Source organism: Hemiscyllium ocellatum, chromosome 33 (genome assembly GCF_020745735.1).
Source record: "Hemiscyllium ocellatum isolate sHemOce1 chromosome 33, sHemOce1.pat.X.cur, whole genome shotgun sequence".
Taxonomy (NCBI): Eukaryota; Metazoa; Chordata; class Chondrichthyes; order Orectolobiformes; family Hemiscylliidae; genus Hemiscyllium; species Hemiscyllium ocellatum.
This window is the reverse complement of record NC_083433.1, coordinates 2,006,675-2,025,540: the sequence shown is the minus strand read 5'-3', so window position 1 is coordinate 2,025,540 and position 18,866 is coordinate 2,006,675. Positions and strand designations below refer to the sequence as shown.

Genomic DNA, 18,866 nt, shown 5'->3' with positions numbered 1-18,866 from the left:
TAAAGGAAACTTTCAGATAAACCCCAGGCACACACAACCATGTTACGAATGCCCACTTTGCTTTCAACAAAGGAGAATGGACTTTTTCAAAGTTTAGATACACAGAAATATTCCACACTATCTCAAAAACTAAAACTCTTATGCAAACCATGCTTTTCTTCACTGGAACACAAATAATTCTCACATCCTCAATGTTCCTTCATCTCAAAATCTCTGGGCCTACATCCATACAACTCCCTGCTCATAGTAAAAGCAGCATTTCCTCACTGTCACCTCAACCCCAGCTCACTGTCTTTCACCCCCTCGTCAATGTCGCCGCACACCTGGATATTTCCCAGAGCCCTTGGATCCAACTGAAATCTTTGTTTTATTGATTTTGTGAAGATTTGTAGCTCATGTTGATGATAAGTATGTAAGTTAGCTCACTGAGCTTGAAGGTTTGTTTTCAGGCATTTTGTCACCATACTATCTAACATCATCACTGAGAGTCTTTTAAGGTGGGTGAAGTCATTTCTGGCTCTTTTTTTCAAGGGAAGGTTGATAGGATCTAAATTGATGTGTTTATTGATGGAATTCTGGTTAGAATGCCATGTCTCTAAGAATGTTTGTGCATGTCTCTATTTTGCCTGAAGTAGGATGAGTGTGTCCCAGTCAAAGTGGTGTCCTTCTTTGTCTGTATGTATAGAAACTAGTGATATAGGTCGTGTCTTTTGGTGGTCAGTTGGTGTTCATGTATCCTGGTGGCAAGTTTCCTGCTAGTTTGTTTGATGTAGTGTTTGTCCGATGTAAATGACTTTAGTTTTGCTGGTAGTATCTAATGGATCCTTTTGGTTCATTAGTCACTGTTTAAGTGTGTTGGTAGGTTTGTGGGCTACCATTATGCCAAGGGGTCTGAGTAGTCTGTAAGTCATTTCCGATGTGTCTTTGATGTAAAATAATGTGGGTTGCATTGAGTCTGCTTGTCCGAAAAAAACAAAAATGACATCACCCACCTTAAGAAACTAAGAACTATAAATACTGAGCGCTTTACTGAAGACTCTCGCTGATGATGTTATGTAGTATGGTGATGAAACGTCTGAAAATAAACCTTCAAGCTCAGCGAACTAATTTACATACTTATCCCTGTTTTATGTTTACTGCAAAGACTACATTTGAGACTCAGGATTTAGTGTTTATATCAAAAATAGCAAGTGCTGGAAAATCTCAGCAGTTCTGGTAACATCTACTTGAAGAGAAATAGTTAATATTTTGAATCCGATATTATCCTCCTTCAGAAGTCAGCTATTCAACATGCAGATCTGCAAACACATATACAAGATTTCAGATCAGACGGACAAGAACCAGAATGACTGCACTGACAGTGTTAATTCCCTCCCTTCCCAAGAAAATACAATAATCCACACTGATATCTTACCCTGCAACTTCCTTTTATCAGCCATGACTGAACGACCAGTCAATGCCTTAAAACCATGCTCCAGAGCGCTGTAACAAATAAAACATTTGTAATTAGTGACCATGGAAAACATAATTAAAAAATAAGCATTAGGATTAAGCACACAGTAGAATTTTAAACAGATAGCCAATACACAAGGACTGTAAACAGAGACATAACCCAGACACAATTGTGACAGAGGCATAGTTCTGTGTAAGTATTAGATTGAACAATGTATCAGACTGTAACAAAGAGACAGTCCGACACACTGCAACATAGACACTAGAGGCCGACACTGTGCAAGCAACAGACACTATAGGCTGACACTGCAACAGACACTATTCAACACACTAACTGAACACAGTAACAAGCACACAACATTGCAATCTGACACACAACATAGACACTGCATTATTTAAAAAGTAAGTGTTGCTTTATACAGCAGTTCATCTCTATAACAGACATCTCAAATATTCTCCCCGTGTCTGCATGGCTTTCCTCCAGGTGCAAGTGAGGACTGCAGATGCTGGAGATCAGAGCCGAAAAATGTGTTGCTGGAAAAGCGCAGCAGGTCAGGCAGCATCAAAGGAGCAGCAGAATCGACGTTTCGGGCATAAGTCCTTCTTCAGGAATGAGGAAGCTGTGCCAAACAGGCTAAGATAAAAGGTAGGGAGGAGCGACTTGGGGGAGGGGTGTTGGGAATGCGATAGGTGGAAGGAGGTCAAGGTGAGGGTGATAGGCCGGAGAGGGGGTGGGGGCGGAGAGGTCGGGAAGAAGATTGCAGGTCAAGAAGGCGGTGCTGAGTCTGAGGGTTGGGGCTGAGATAAGGTGGGGGGAGGGGAAATGAGGAAGCTGGAGAAATCTGCATTCATCCCTTGTGGTTGGAGGGTTCCTAGGCAGAAGATGAGGCGCTCTTCCTCCAGGCGTCGTGTGGTCAGGGTCTGGCGATGGAGGAGTCCAAGGACCTGCATGTCTATGGCGGAATGGGAGGGGGAGTTAAAGTGTTCAGCCACGGGGCGGTTGGGTTGGTTGGTCCGGGTGTCCCAGGGGTGTTCTCTGAAACGTTCTGCAAGTAGGCGGCCTGTCTCCCCAATGTATAGGAGGCCACATCAGGTGCAGTGGATACAGTAAATGATGTGTGTGCAGGTGCAGATGAATTTCTGACGGATATGGAAGGATCCCTTGGGGGCTTGGAGGGAAATGAGGGGGGAGGTGTGGGCGCAAGTTTTGCATTTCTTGCGGTTGCAGGGGAAGGTGCTGGGAGTGGAGTTTGGGTTGGTGGGGGGTGTGGATCTGACGAGGGAGTCACGGAGGAAGTGGTCTTTCTGGAACACTGATAGGAGAGGGGAGGGAAAGATATCCTTGGTGGTGGGGTCTGTTTGGAGGTGGTGGAAATGACGATGGATGATACGATGTATCTGGAGGTTGGTGGGGTGGTAGGTGAGGACCAGTGGGGTTCTGTTCTGGTGGCAACTGGAGGGGTGGGGTCCAAGGGCGGAGGACCGGGAAGTGGAGGAAATGCGGTGGAGAGCATCGTCAACCACATCTGAGGGGAAATTGCGGTCTTTGAAGGAGGAGGCCATCTGGGTTGTTCGGTATTGGAATTGGTCCTCCTGGGAACAGATGCGGCGGAGGCGAAGGAAGTGGGAATATGGGATGGCATTTTTACAGGGAGCAAGGTGGGAGGAGGTGTAATCTAGGTAGCTGTGGGAGTCGGTCGGTTTATAGTAAATGTCCTTGTTGAGTCGGTCGCCCGAGATAGAAATGGAGAGGTCTAGGAAGGGGAGGGAGGAGTCTGAGACGGGTCCAGGTAAATTTGAGGTCGGGGTGGAAGGTGAGTAAAGTGGATGAACTGTTCAACCTCCTCGTGGGAGCACGAGGTTGTTCAGAGTGAGGACCAGTTCAGTCAGTCTTGTTCACGAGGACGTTGAACAGTTCATCCCAACTTTACTAACATCTTCCACTCCGACCTTAAATTTACCTGGACCATCTCAGACTCCTCCCTCCCTCCCCTTCCTGGACCTCTCCATTTCTATCTCGGGCGACTGACTCAACACGGACATTTACTATAAACCGACCGACTCCCACAGCTACCTAGATTACACCTCCTCCCACCCTGCTCCCTGTAAAAACGCCATCCCATATTCCCAATTCCTTCGCCTCTGCCGCATCTGCTCCCAGGAGAACCAATTCCAATACCGAACAACCCAGTCAAAGACTGCAATTTCCCCTCAGACGTGGTTGATGATGCTCTCCACCGCATCTCCTCCACTTCCCGCTCCTCCGCCCTTGGACCCCACCCCTCCAATCGCCACCAGGACAGAACCCCACTGGTCCTCACCTATCACCCCACCAACCTCCAGATATATCGTATCATCCTTCGTCATTTCCGCCACCTCCAAACAGACCCCACCACCAAGGATATCTTTCCCTCCCCTCCCCTCCCCTATCAGCGTTCCAGAAAGACCACTCCCTCCACACTCCTTCGTCAGGTCCACACCCTCCACCAACCCAACCTCCACTCCCTGCACCTTCCCCTGCAACTGCAAGAAATGCAAAACTTGCGCCCACATCTCCCCCCTCACTTCCCTCCAAGGCCCCAAGAGATCCTTCCATATCCGCCACAAATTCACCTGCACCTCCACACACATCATTTACTGCATCCGCTGCATCCAATGTTGTCTCCTCTACATTGGGGAGACAGGCCGCCTACTTGCAGAACGTTTCAGAGAACACCTCTGGGACACCCGCACCATCCAACCCAACCGCCCCATGGCTGAACACTTTAACTCCCCCTCCCATTCCGCCATAGACATGCAGGTCCTTGGCCTCCTCCACCGCCAGACCATGGCAACACGACGCCTGGAGGAAGAGCGCCTCATCTTCTGCCTAGGAACCCTCCAACCACAAGGGATGAATGCAGATTTCTCCAGCTTCTTCACTTCCCCTCCACCCACCTTATCTCAGTCCCTACCCTCGGACTCAGCATCGCCTTCTTAACCTGCAATCTTCTTCCGGACCTCTCTGCCCCCACCCTCTCTCCGGCCTATCACCCTCACCTTAACCTCCTTCCACCTATCGCATTCCCAATGCCCCTCCCCCAAGTCGCTCCTCCCTACCTTTTATCTTAGCCTGCTTGGCACAGCTTCCTCATCCTGAAGAAGGACTTATGCCCAAACATCGATTCTGCTGCTCCTTGGATGCTGCCTGACCTGCTGTGCTTTTCCAGCAACACATTTTTCAGCTCTTTCCTCCAGGTGCTCCAGTTTCCTCCCGCAATATAAAAAGATGTTCAGTCAGGTGAATTGTCCATGCTAAATTGCCTATAGTGTGAGGTGCATTATTCGGGGGTAAATATAGAGTAGGGAAGTTGGTCTTGTTGGGTCATTCTTCAGAGGGTCGGAGTGGACTTGTTGGGCTGAAGGGCCTGTTTCATTTCTGTAGGGAATCTATTCTAATCTAATCTAATCACTGCAAAAAGTGATTGTCAATGGAGCAAATACTGCAACACGTTGCAAATCATACAGGTGCTCACTGAGGGAACAACATTGGTCAAGACAGCATGAGAACAGCCTGACCATCTTCAAACTATTTTGTAAGACTTTCACATTCACCGAAATCACCAGAGAAGTAAGACAAGAACTTAACAATGTATCAGGTGCCAGCTCAGGTTATTTGTCTGAATCTTCAAGCAGGGCTTTAACGTACAACCTCCAGCCTCACAGACATGAGTTCTACCACTTAAACACTGTGATATTCCATTGGGATGCCTGCCATGATTAGATGAAAACAGGAGTTAGTAGGGAGATTACATTTAGGGAAACAGATTACACAGTGGCATCGATTGGAAGAGATTTTCAATCAGATATATGCTAACAGAAAAAAGATTTAACATGTTTGGTATTGATGTACAAATCAGAAGCACTGTAACACTTGTCTATAAAGGAAAGCTGCGTGAGAGATGACTCTGAAAGTACACGTATAGGTTTTCATCTCATGCAGAGCATCATTGTCTACAACTGGAAGGGGAGGGAATAAACAGAAGGAGGCTGTCTCCTGGGATCTGGTAATCAATCCAGGGAATCAACTGTATCATAAACCTGGAATATGATGCGACCTGAGGCTCCTTAATTGATTTTTTTCTAACTTTTACAATGACTTTCATCTAAATCCTGCAACTGAACAAGAGCATTGACTTCCTGCCAAGTGACTAATACTTTTATCATTCATGCCCTTCGTCCTTCAGTTACGTTTACACTATAAATGCTAAGTAAATCTCAGTTATGTTGCACAGCATCATAACATATGCTGCAGTTATTTCCAGAGCATCTTGAATAGTTACAAGCTTTTATAATTTTCATCAAATGACTACAGTAAAGAAAAATAGGCCACTTATCCTCTCTGCAAAGAGTTACCCACCTAATCCCATAATTGTGTCCTTTATCTGTAGCTCTGTAAATATCTTATCCAGATAATTGTCAAAATCTTTCTTTAAAACCACAATTAATCCTGCATTTACCATTGTGATAGACCATGCATTCCAGATCCTACCAAATATTATATATATTTGACAAGTGTACAGTACCATGTACATGAGTCAAATCCAATTGCAGGTCCTACTGAGACCTTGAGTTTCTCCAGCAATTTCTGTTTTTGATTCAGGTCTTCATCCACAGTTCTTCATTTTATTGCTGGTCCCTTTTGTTGTTCATAAGCAACAGCCTGGTGCAATTAGCCCACAAATGCAAAATCAAAACCCAAAATACAACATGCACTGTCAGATGTGATTCTGCATTTTGGCTGCATTTGCTGAGTAGTCCAGAATGTGCTAACAGTCTAGTTAGACAATTAGTTGAGCTCATAACATAGTTTATTTACACTTCTGGAAGTGACATATATTCTCAAGGAATATGTTCTCAATTTGCAATTTCTGTGACAATTACCTGAGAGCTTGAAGAATATGTTGCTTTCTCCGTGGCAACATCTGAGCCAATCGCTGTCAGGCTATCAATCAAACAGCACCTTTTCTCGAGTTATAAATTGTTATGTTCATTCAAAATTTTGCATTCTTGTGTAATCCTGATGCAGACATGACAAAAACATGTCTCTTTTCAACAACATAACATATCTTATAAACAGGCATTTTGACATTGAGAGATCATAATTACAAAATGTGTGGGCAAATTATCCCACAGTCAACTGTTCCTTGATCCCAAATTCTGGGTAATTATACATAATAAGCTCATTGATCAAACATAACCTATTCTTAATGAATTAAAATAACTGGATAAATAATTTAGTTTTGGGGAATACATGTTTGGAAGGATATCAAGACCTTGGTACTGTGCTGATGGGATTTAGTTGGGATAAGGCACTCCACTGTTAAAGAGGGACTGGAGAAGCTCAGGTTGTTCTCCTTGGAGTAGAGAATTTGATGAAGGAGTTCAACATCCTGAATGATTTCAAGAATAAATAAGAAGAAAATGTCTTCAGGAGCAGAAGGATCAGATTACATATTTTTGGAGATTAACAAAATCATAAGGAATCATTTTTTTCCATAAAATAAAGATGCCATTTAGAATATACTGCCTAAACTGACCTTCCTTCTGTGATAAGGTCAGAAATGGGGATTTTCATTGATGATTGCAGAATGCTAAGCACTATTCACAACTCTTCAGTACGAAAGTAGACTCTGTCCAAATGCAACAAGCCCTGGACAATCCAGGTTTGGGCTAATAAGTAGTAAATAACATTTCTGCCACACAAATGCTAGGCAATGACCATCTCCTATAAGAGAGAGTCTAACCAACATCCCATGACATTCAGTAGAAGTACCATTACTAAGTCTCCCAACATCAATATCCATGGAGTTATCATTGACCAGAAAATGTATTGAACCAGCCTATAAGTACTGCGGCTACAAGAGCATATTATAGGCTAGAAATACTGCAGCAAGTAAATCAACTCCCAACTCCTCAAAGCCCGTCCATGATCTGTAAGGCACAAAATAATGGTATGATGGAATACTCCCCACTTGCCTGGATAAATTCAAATCAATATCACTTAAGAAGTTTGACACCATCCAGGACAAAGCAACCCGCTTGACTGATACCATATCCACATTCATTCATTCCCTGCATCACTGATGCTTAGTAGTAGCAGTGTTTACCACAAGATGCCCTGCAGAAACTCTTTTAACAGCATATTCCAAACAAATGACAACTACCATCAAGAAAGGCAAGGGAAGCAGATACATGAAAACACCATCACCGCCAATTCCTCTTAAAATACACATTATTCTGGCTTGGAATTAAATCACTTCAGAAACTGTGGTGCAAAATCCTGCCTAACAGCACCATGGGTGTACCTACACCAAACAGCGTGCAGCAATTCAAAGCAGAAGTGACAGTCAAATCCCATAAACAGAAACAAAATGTATTATCAGATGAAAAGCTCTGGGAATATTCAATTTGGGAAGAATGCTGGCCAAGATTCTAAAACAACTCCTTTGTTTTTCTTCTTGTTGTTCATAGAATCAATTATAGTCACCTGACTGGACAGAAAAAAAATCACTTTCAATGGGCAGCACGGTGGCTCAGTGGTTAGTACTGCTGCCTCTCAGCGCCAGGGACCCAGGTTCGATTCCAGCCTTGGGCGACAGTCTGTGTGGAGTTTGCACATTCTCCCCGTGTCTGTGTGGGTTTCCTCTGGATGCTCCGGTTTCCTCCGGATGCTCCGGTTTCCTCCGACATTCCAAAGATGAGCAGGTCAGGTGAATTGGCCATACTAAATTACCCATAGTCTTAGGTGCATTAGTCAGAGAGAAATAGGTCTGGATGGTTTACTCTTCGGTGTGGAACTGTTGGGCCAAAGGGCCTGTTTCCACACTGTAGGGAATCTAATCTAATCTAATCTAAAACACTTCATCTCAAACATGAAGTCAATGCAGGTCAAAGTAAAATCTTTTGGCACGGGCTATAACCTAAACCAAAGGAAAATGTTTCAAAAATCAATCTACACAGCATCACTATAGAAATTCCTCAGCAAAGCTTCCATGCCCCAACCACTGAAAGTTGTTTCATCAATCACCATAGCTTTTACATTAGGTCAGGAGCTGGGAGCTGACAAGTGCATTCAGAATCTCTACATGAATGAACATATTATGGACTGCAACACTATGATGCTGCCCGTGGTGTACAGAAGACCCTACTAGATTTTACGTCTTTAAAAGATATCAATGCCATTCTGATATAGATGAACTGTCAGAAGACAGACTGACCGTGGCTTGTGCTCCAGCATTTCCTATCTCAGCCTTTCCAAACTGCCATGACGTTCACTGGTCATCCTGGAAAGTTGTTGCCTCTTAAGGGACCATCATAGACTTTCAAATGATCTTGTAAGGTTAATATGACCACTGCCTGAGCAATCATAGAGTCACAGAGATGTACAGCATAAAAATAGACACTTTGGTCCAACTCATCCATACCGACCAGATATCCCAACCTAATCTAGTCCCCTTTGCCAGCACCTGGCCTATATCCCTCTAAACCCTTCCTATCCATATACCCAGTCAGATGCCTTTTAAATGCTGTAATTGTACCAGCCTCCACCACTTCCTCTGGCAGCTCATTCCATACACACACCACTTCTGAGTGAAAAAGTTGCCCCTTAGGTCCATTTTACATGTTTCCCCTCTCACCCTGAACCGATGCCCTCTAGGTCTGAACTACTCCACCCCAAGGAAAAGACTGTGTCTATTTATCCTATCCACACCCCTCATGATTTTATAACTCTTTATATGGTCACCTCCCTCACTCCAGGGAATACAGCCCCACCCAATTCAGCCTCTCACTTTAGCTTAAATTCTCCAATTCTTTTGAAGAAGCAATTGCCAACAGAAGTGGCTGGTTCTATTGCAACCAACAAGCAATATTTTTAGATGTATTGCAATCTTCAAAAACATCAAAATGTTATTTTATATTTTTACTTCAGAAGATGGAAAATAAAAAAAAGTCTGCATGCAGAATACCAAACCTGTCCTGAGAGAAATAATTAGTGGCCAACATGGAATCTTAAGTTTGTAACTGCACCACATAATGCAGTAAAGTTGACAACAAAACAAAAAAATGAACCAACCCATTCTGGCTTACCACAAGGTCTTGAATAAAATCATCACTGGATTGGAATACTGGAACTCCTTATGTAACAAAAGTTGTGAGAGTACCATTTCAATTTACTATACCACACTGTTGTCAGTAATGGACGTTTCTCCAATTAATCTTGGTTCTAAACTTATAACAATACTGTCATACAGCAGAGATTTATGTTTTCTCTGAAACATATAAATGTAGAAACTGAATGTTACATTCTTGGCTGACAGTTCAAAAACGGGAAAGATTCAAATTAACAGGAAATTCAGTGAGACCAAATTTTCCACAGTTCGATGATAATTTTATCTACCATGCAGTAAAGTTAAACAGGTAAAAGTTTTGCATATTTAACTTTTCACAAAAACAGTGAAAAGGAAAAATGTGTCTCTATTTAACATGCATGGCCTCACATTGGACTGGCCTGGTCCAATGGCCTATACACCAAATTTTAATTTGTTTTGCACCTTTAATGTTGATAAGCATTCCAGCGACGTTAAACATTCTGACTCAGTTGATGCAAGAATCTGTGACATATAACCAAATCAGCAAACTGCCTGACACTGGGCTTTATTCAGATTTGTTTCAGGTGTGTGTACTCGTGATTGGAGTACCATTAGGAACATTGGTTGTATTTTGTATTGTGTGTGTTAAATAAAAGGGGGGGGGTGGGGTGCAATATTATAGTTTTATTTCTAAGAGTTGCTCTTGTAAGCTTGGTGAGAAACCTGAGGGCAGTTTGGTTACATTCATTTTTAATGAGGTTTTTCAAGTCTTAAAATGAAGTGAGGACTAGCAGTTTCATCCTTAAAAAGATACAGTAACAAAAATGTACACCACAATCAGGAACCCCTTAGCCTTCTTTGCTATAAGGAAAACAACCTACCTAATCACACTTCGTGGCTGAACCGCCCCAGTTTCAGGCAGCATCCTGGGAATCTCCTCTATACCCTCTCACATGCAATCACATTCTTCCTCACCTGGTGACCAGAATTGCACACAGCGCTCCAGCTGTGGCCTAACTCATGTCTTACACAGATTCATCATAACCTCCAATGGCTTGACTAACAAAAGCAAATATCCCAATATGCCCTGTTAACCACTTCATTCACGTGTTGCTTTCAAGGATCTGTGGATACATACACAGAGGTACCTCTGATCCTTTGCACATCTTGGGGTCTCACATTTTTCACGTACTCTGTTGGCTTATTAGTCTTCCCAAAGGACATTACCTCACACTTCTCAGGATTAAATTTCATTTCCCACTATTCAGCCCAACTGACCAGTTTGTCTAAATAATTCTGTAGTCTAAGGCTTATCTCTTTGCTATTTAGCACGCCACCAATTTTTGTGTCATCTGTAAACATTCATGTCTAAATACACTACGAACAGTAAAGGACCCAGTCCCAAGTCTTGCAGCACACCAATGTACATAGGCTTCCAGTCACAAAAACAACCTTCAACAATCACACCCTTCCTGCTGTTGCTGCTGAGTCAATATTGAATCCAATTTGCCAAACTGTCCTGGATCCCATGGACTCTTGTTTTATTGACCAGTCTCCTATGCAAGACCTTGCCAAAAGCCTTACCAAAGTCCATGTAGACTACATCTACACATCATTCTCGTGCACACATCTAGTAGCCCCACAAAATACTGATTCAAATCTATCAGACGTGATTTTCCCCAAACAATGTTATGCTTGATTAATTTTTGCCTCTCTAAGTCGAGTTAATTCTGTCCCTCAGAAATTGTTTTCCCAAGAGTTTCCCCACCACTTATGTTAGACTCACTGCCTATAGATCCATATCACCTTCCTTGAACGAGCTATCCCCCAATTCTCTGGCACCACTCTGTCTAGTAAGGATTTCAAAATTAATGTCATAGCCCCTGCAACTTCCTCCCTTTCTTCACATAGCAGTGGGGAATACACCTCAGTTGGACCTGGGGCGTCTGCTAAACCGCTAATAGCTCCTTCCTCCCAAATGTAATTTGGTCAAGTATATCACAGCCTTTTCCATGACTTTGAAACATACATCATTGTTCTCTATCGTGATTACAAGTGTAAAAGGTTCATTAAAACCTCACTTATGTCTTCCAATCCTGCCCATAGTTTGACACTTCAATTTCTAATAAGAGTAGAAGCACAAATGTTAAACTCCCGAGTAAGAAATCCTGCAATACTGGAAACTGTCATTGTTTGAACTCATGTATGCCGAACATCTTAAGCAACAGAGAGATTATTTTTAATTTGTTTTATTGCCCATCCTTATTGCTTTGGAGAAGGTGATAGTGAGTCACCTTCTAAATGGCTGCTACTGTCAATTGGTGGTGGAGAGACTGAATGTTGAAGCTGGCAGATTCAGTGTCAATCAGGCAGGCTGATTTGGCTTGGATTGTCTTGAGCTTAAGTGTTGTTGGAACTGCACACAGACAGGCAAGTGGAGTACATTCCATCACACCTAACTTGTACCTTGTTGATTGTGGATGATATTGGGGAGACAGATGAATTACTCTGCAGAATCTCTAGCTTCTGACCAACTCTTGCAGACACAGTATTTATATGGCTGGTCCAATTCAGGTTCAGATTAAAGGTAACTCCCAAGATGTTGATGGTGTGGGGTTCAGATATGATAATGCCATTAAACATCAAAGGTGATAGTTAGATTCACTTTCATTGGAGATGGTCATTGCCTGGCACTTGTGTGGTGTGGATTTTATTCGTCAATTATCAGCGCAAGCCTGAATGATGTCCACATCTCATTGTCTTTGGACACAGGACAAAAGGAATTGTGTGAGCTTGAAACCTTTTCAGTATTTATAACTAAATCTTTCCAAACTATTTGTCTAGTGTAATATATGTTTTATTCTAAGTATGCTTGTGAATGAATTCAGTAACTAGTTTCCACAGTTTTAAAAAAACAAAGTTAGAGCCTGTGAGACCACATTTCACTCCAGGATCTGACTTATCTAATATTAACAAATCAGCATTACGCCCAGGATTCAGACCTACCATTGAATCAGAAAAGCACAATATATCAGAGATTCCTTGTTACAATACCAGGAACTAAATTCCTGAAAGTATAATTTTTCTGCATTGACTATCAATTTGTACAAGATGTATCCATTCAGCCCATCGTTGTTCTACCAGTTTTTTGAAAGATACATGCATTTAGTCCCATGACCCTGTTCTGTCCCTTCAAGCATTTATCCCACTCCATTTTGAATGTTCCTACTGTATCTGCTTTGACCACCCTTTTAGTATAACATAAATCAAAACCTGTGTTTTCTGGTTTCTGAGTTAAAACAGGTTCTCCTTATTTACTTTCAAAAAACAGGAGTTTGAATCCCTATATTAAATTTCTTCACTTGCTCTTTGCTAAGAAGAACAACTCAGTCTCTATACATATTCATGTCCCAGACGCCATTTGAGTAGTCTCCTTTGCAACCTTCCTCAGACTTCACAAATTTGTGGTGCTCAGAAATCGACACAATATTCCAGCTAAAACTAAATCAATAATTTATAAACGTTTAGGATAACTTCCAAAATCCATGTCTATTTTTTAAACAGCTATTTCAACTCGTGCTGCCAACCTCAAAGATTTGTATACATAACCACATCTCTCTATGCCTGCTTGCCACTTTAAAATCATTACATCTAGTTAATATTACCTCTCCCATTCTTCCAATCAATAAATATCACTTCACAAACCTCTGTGCTGAATCACATCTGGCACATCCCTGTTCATTTCACTCGCTTATATATTCCTAAAGTCTGTTAATATCTTCTGCACTGCTGAACTTTTGTGCCACCTACAAACTTTGCAATTAGATTACTTACCGAGTGGAAACAGGCCCTTCGGCCCAACAAGTCCACACTGATCCGCCGGAGCGTAATGCACCCAGACCCATTCTCCTACATTTACCCCTTCACCTAACACTACGGGCAATTTAGCATGGCCAATTCACTTAACCTGCACATTTTTGGATTGTGGGAGGAAACCGGAGGAAACCCACACAGACACGACGAGAGTGTGCAAACTCCACACAGAGAGTCGCCTGAGGCGGGAATTGAACTCGGGTCTCTGGCGTTGTGAAGCAGCAATGCTAACCACTGTGCCACCGTGCCGCCCACAATGATGCCCTGTAAACCCAAGTCAGGCTTTTAGAAATATCAGAAAGAGTGAGAGCTCTAAAATCAAATCTTGGCAAATACCTTTAATCAATATCAGCCAGATAACAATCAAAAGACTCTCCATTACTACAAAGAAAAATATACAGGTATCCAATTAAACATGAATCACTAGTTAAAATGACACCATAAACAATTGCATCAGTTAAATATGGAATCTGTGCTTGCAAATATCAGACTAATATCTGCATTGTTGCTAAACACAAGTACAAACTTTCAGTTCAGAACATTTCCTGAGCTACTGCTTTCTATTTCATTTACACTACTGGGCTATATGATTGCTGCACTTGGTGGAGAGACCAGTTGTCTTTGGCAGATAGCCAAGTGAAAGGCACAGGAATGTGCGATGCAGAGATAGAGCAATCACTATTGAATTTAGCAGCAGAGAAACCAGTGAAATGAAACCTAATACAATGCTCTAACCAGACTGGGTTCTCCACAGGAAGGCTGTAAATAATTCTCACTCACAATGAGTATACCATTTTCCATACAGAAATTTAAATTGCAACTGCTCCCTGCAACATCTTGACTATATTTAAAGCAATGGAGTATTGTGTGACTACAATACCATGTTACTATTCACAATAGCTCAACATCATGAAATTAAGTGATGTATATTGGATGTATTATGACATAATCACAGTATGGTTAAAAATGTTAAAAATCACACAACACCAGGTTATAGTCCAACAGGTTTATTTGGAAGCATGAGCTTTCAGAACACTGCTCCTTCATCTGAAAGCTAGTACTTCCAAATAAACCTGTTGGACTATAACCTGGTGTTGTGTGATTTTTCAATTTGCCCACCCCAGTCCAACACTGGCACCTCCACATCATCCCTGATGAATGAGATACATGAAGCAATTTAGTCATCTTGCCAAGAACAAATCTGAAGAAGCCTGTACCATCCTGGAGGGAGACGATGATGCTGACCCTCTCATTGAGCAGATCTGTTATTGGTTTCAGGTGTATTTACTTAATTGTCTAAATTAAAGAGCAATGGGCATATTGTCTTCAGTCATTACCTATCGCCACAGCTTGTCATATTGTGAGTTTTATAGGTATATCATAGGAGACAGTGAATCAACCCACTGCGCACTCTGCTTCACTTGCACTGTTTTATCCAATAGCAGAGTATTGTTGCTCAATCTGGCTCAAGAATGGTTACATAAACATGGTGGATAACTCTCCAGGAAGTCATGAGGATTATTTCTGGAGTACTGAGACCAAGACAGATTGTGTAGCTTCCTGTGCGAGGATGCAATGAGCCTCCTGACATTGTAAAGACTGTATTTTTTGTTATTTTTGACTGTGAATCAAAATGGACATAGGAAACAGCTGTAAACCAAGGACTATGGAAGGAGCTGCTACACTTTTTACATCTTTCTTATTCTCTCCCTGCAGTGAAGTTATCAAAAACTGGAAGATAGCAAGCTCTACTCTTCCACCATTTGCTGTAAGCTGTTGACTATCCAGTGACCAGAAAACTGAGTAATTAATGCATCAACCACTGTGTGCCTTCAGCAAAGAACTGAAAAAATCCAGAAGTAAGGAAATCGAAGATCAGAAGACTTAGAAACAGAAGTGGTGCCTTATCAAATCCTGTCACCTGCATCTCCCCAATACTTTTCCCTCCGTTTCACATAATAATATGTTTATTGCGCTTGTCTGCATGTATGTAAGGGTTTAGGAAGAGATTAAGAATTTCAACTCATTGAGTTATTTGTTGATTACTCACATTTGTGATTGCTTGTGGTTAGAATTGATTTACTTGCAATAAATAATAGCTCATAGAGTCATACAATGCAGAAACAGTCCCTTTGGTCCAACCAGTCCATGTCAACCATGTTCCCAAATAGAAGCTGTCCTACCTGCCTGCACTTGGCCCATATCCCTCCAAACCTTTCCTATTCATTAACATCCAAATTTCTCCTAAATGTTGTAGCTGCATCCACCACTTTTTTTGGCAGTTTATTCCACACATGAATCACTCTGTGTAAAAAAAAGTTGCCCCACATGTCCTTTTTAAATCTTTCTCATTTCACGTTAAAAATATATCCCTAGTTTTGAACTCCACCACCCTAGGAAAAATACCTTATCATTCACCTTATCTATGCCCCTCATGATTTTATGAACTTCAATAAGTTAATCCCTTAATCTCCCATGCTCCGGTCTATTTTTCTATCTCAAACCCTTGGTGCTCAGCAACATCCTCATAAAGCTTTTCTGAACCATCTCCAGTTTAATAATTTCTTTTCTTTAACTGGGTGACCAGAACTGCACACAGTACTCCAGAAGAGTCCTCACCAACATCATGTACAACCTCAACATCCCAACCCCTATACTCAAAACATCTGAGCAATGAAGGTAAATGTGCTAAATGCCTTCTTAACCACTGTGTACCTGTGACACAAATTTCAAAGAATTATGTACCTGAACTCCAAGGTGTCTCAGTTCTACAAAACTATCTGGGGCCCTGCCATTAGTTGTGTAAGTCTTGTCCTTGTTTGTATTACCCAAAATCCAACAGTACCTCACATTTATCCAAATTAATCTCAATTTTTTCACCTGTCAACCCACTGACCCAATTGACCGACATATCTTTGTAATCTTAGATAACCTTCTTCACTGTCCACTATATCACCATGGTAAATACAGAAAGTTGGACTGTGTTTTCTATTAATCTAAGTCCATCAGGCAGTTAAACTGAGTAATTTGATTAAATCTTTAACTTTTGTGATAACTTCAGGAGAACTGACACTCTCATATCTGTGTATTTATCAAAGTGAATTACATTCATGCAAAGGGGGAAACACCCTCTTCAAAAGCACAACCAGCCACAGCTAACAAAACACTCCCAATAATCCAGAAACACAAAAAAATCATGTACTCATCTGAATTCCCAGAGCTCTTATTGGAATATACTCCTCACTCAACAAACTGTTGATAGCCTTTCCATGACCTACCATCCAGGTGACGACAAACATCACCAATCACAATCTGGTAACCGAACTGAATAGAGAAGATCCAGGTTTCTGGATCTAAGGAAATTGTGGACAACTCTTAACCACTTGAGGATGTGGCCGGGAAGATGGTGAATATCTCAATAGCTCAAACCACGATGGTAGCCATCAAATCACGCCATTATACTCAGACAGAGCTCGTGCACCTGAGAGTCCACTCTGATAACATCACAACCAGTCACACTCCAGCTGAAATTGTTGACTGGATTTGATCTCAAAACACAACTGTTTTCTCAACCATACAAATAAAACATCAGTCGTCATTCCATTTGGATCCAGCCTACTCCAATCCATTCTTTTCATCGGGTCCTCCAAAGATGCCCTGGCCATTTCACCCCACCATCTCAGCGCAGCGGATTTCAATTCAACCTTGTGGTTACTTTTTTAGACTTTTTCACCCCACCAAAATGACACAGTAGAGGACATTTTGAAATAACCAGACTGGGACATTTAAATTTATTCTGATTTTTTTTTCCCAGTCAATATACGTGCAGAAAGATACTGAATTGAATGTCAATTGTCTTGTGTGAATTACAATCCACTTATAATTTGGAGATGCCAATGTTGGACTGGGGTGTACAAAGTTAAAATTCACGCACCAGGTTATAGTCCAACAGGTTTATTTGGAAGCACTAGCTTTCTGAGCGCTGCTCCTTCATTGGGTGGTTGTGGAGTACAAGATTGTAAGACACAGAATTTATAGCAAAGGTTTATAGTGTGATGCAACTGAAATTACATTTTGAAAAAGACCTGGATTGTTTGTTAAGTCTCTCATCTTTTAGAATGACCAAGCACTGAAACCAACATGGTAATTTCAAAATATAATTTCAGTTGCATCACACTGCAAACTTTTGCTACAAATTCTGTGTCTTATGATCTTACACTCCACAACCACCTAATGAAGGTGCAGCGCTCAGAAAGCTAGTGCTTCCAAATAAACCTGTTGAACTATAACTTGGTGTTGTGTGAATTTTAACTCAATCCACTTATAAGTATGTGAACCCAATAATATTATACTGGAGGTCCAGCCAACTATCTCACAGCTTACTTACAGGATTCTGGAAGAATACACAGACATTCTACAAAATATACAACAGATTGTTTTTAAGTTTACACATTTTCAGGTTTAAAACATCGATTTACATTGTCTCTTTATTTCCTGGTATTAGTTCAGTTTCTGTCATTACAAACTCATTGCATTTCCTACACTTTATTCAAGTACACTAAAAACTTGTTCAAATATTAAAACAAGATTGCTAACTTGTCACAATTTCAAAATGTGCATTGGTCTAGCATTGTGCTCATACTACATAAGTCATTTACCATTAATTAATATTCAAATTATAAGCTTGCACTTTAAATTCCTTGTTTGTAAAGCAGTCTGGCCTGTGGTTTGGATGTGAAATCTCTGACTGATGGATAGGTGGTGACCAGTGCTCCAGTGTAATCCACAGTAATATTGATCAGAAAATTCCCTCCTGCCAGCTATGTTAAGCAAATTCTTTTGTTGCGATGGTGAAGTGTGTGCGCAAGTATATCTGAATCTACTGCAAACTGTATCAAGAGAAATATTTTTTAGATGTGGGACAAGTAAAGCTGGGGCAATGAGAAATCTTATTCCTTCAAAGCGTACACTGAGAAATTTCTAGATCTCTGACTGTATATAATGGGGTGAACATTAGGAACAAGGGGCCATTGGGTGCATGCAATTTGTTTATGTAGAAAGCTCTGTCTGTGCTTACGAGCCACGTTATTTTACAATTCCAAAACACCTGCAAAATCTCCCCTTCCCCACTTAATACAAATGGGATGTGAATTATTCATCTGTAAATCAGCAGTTTTCTTCACAAGCATATATTTATGGCTGGTTTTGCACTGTTAGCTGATTTACAATTATCAGTTCTTCTTGGAGATGTGTAAGTGCTTTTAATTAATATGGAGTGCACTTTAAACAGGTCTCCAGAATTCAGTTAAAAATAACACTGTTGAAAGTCTGGTTACACATATAAGATAAACAACTTTTAAGGTAAACTAATTTCAGCATCTGACTAATTACACATTGTAACTTGGATCA

At 41.3% G+C, this 18,866-nt stretch overlaps 1 protein-coding gene across 6 annotated transcripts in view; it reads right to left on the bottom strand.

Annotated features, from left to right (window-relative positions):
• Positions 1-18,866, bottom strand: part of LOC132831405 (CCR4-NOT transcription complex subunit 3-like) — a 90,879-nt gene that overhangs the window by 47,653 nt on the left and 24,360 nt on the right. For 5 of the 6 annotated variants that reach the window (XM_060849530.1, XM_060849535.1, XM_060849534.1 and 2 more), the window contains exon 2: positions 1,415-1,482. In XM_060849530.1, coding sequence (XP_060705513.1) covers positions 1,415-1,439 — 25 coding nt within the window. In that variant the 5' untranslated portion in view covers positions 1,440-1,482. Of the gene's footprint in view, positions 1-1,414; positions 1,483-5,080; positions 5,140-18,866 lie in introns of those variants that run through there. The other variant, XM_060849532.1, reaches the window with a different exon arrangement.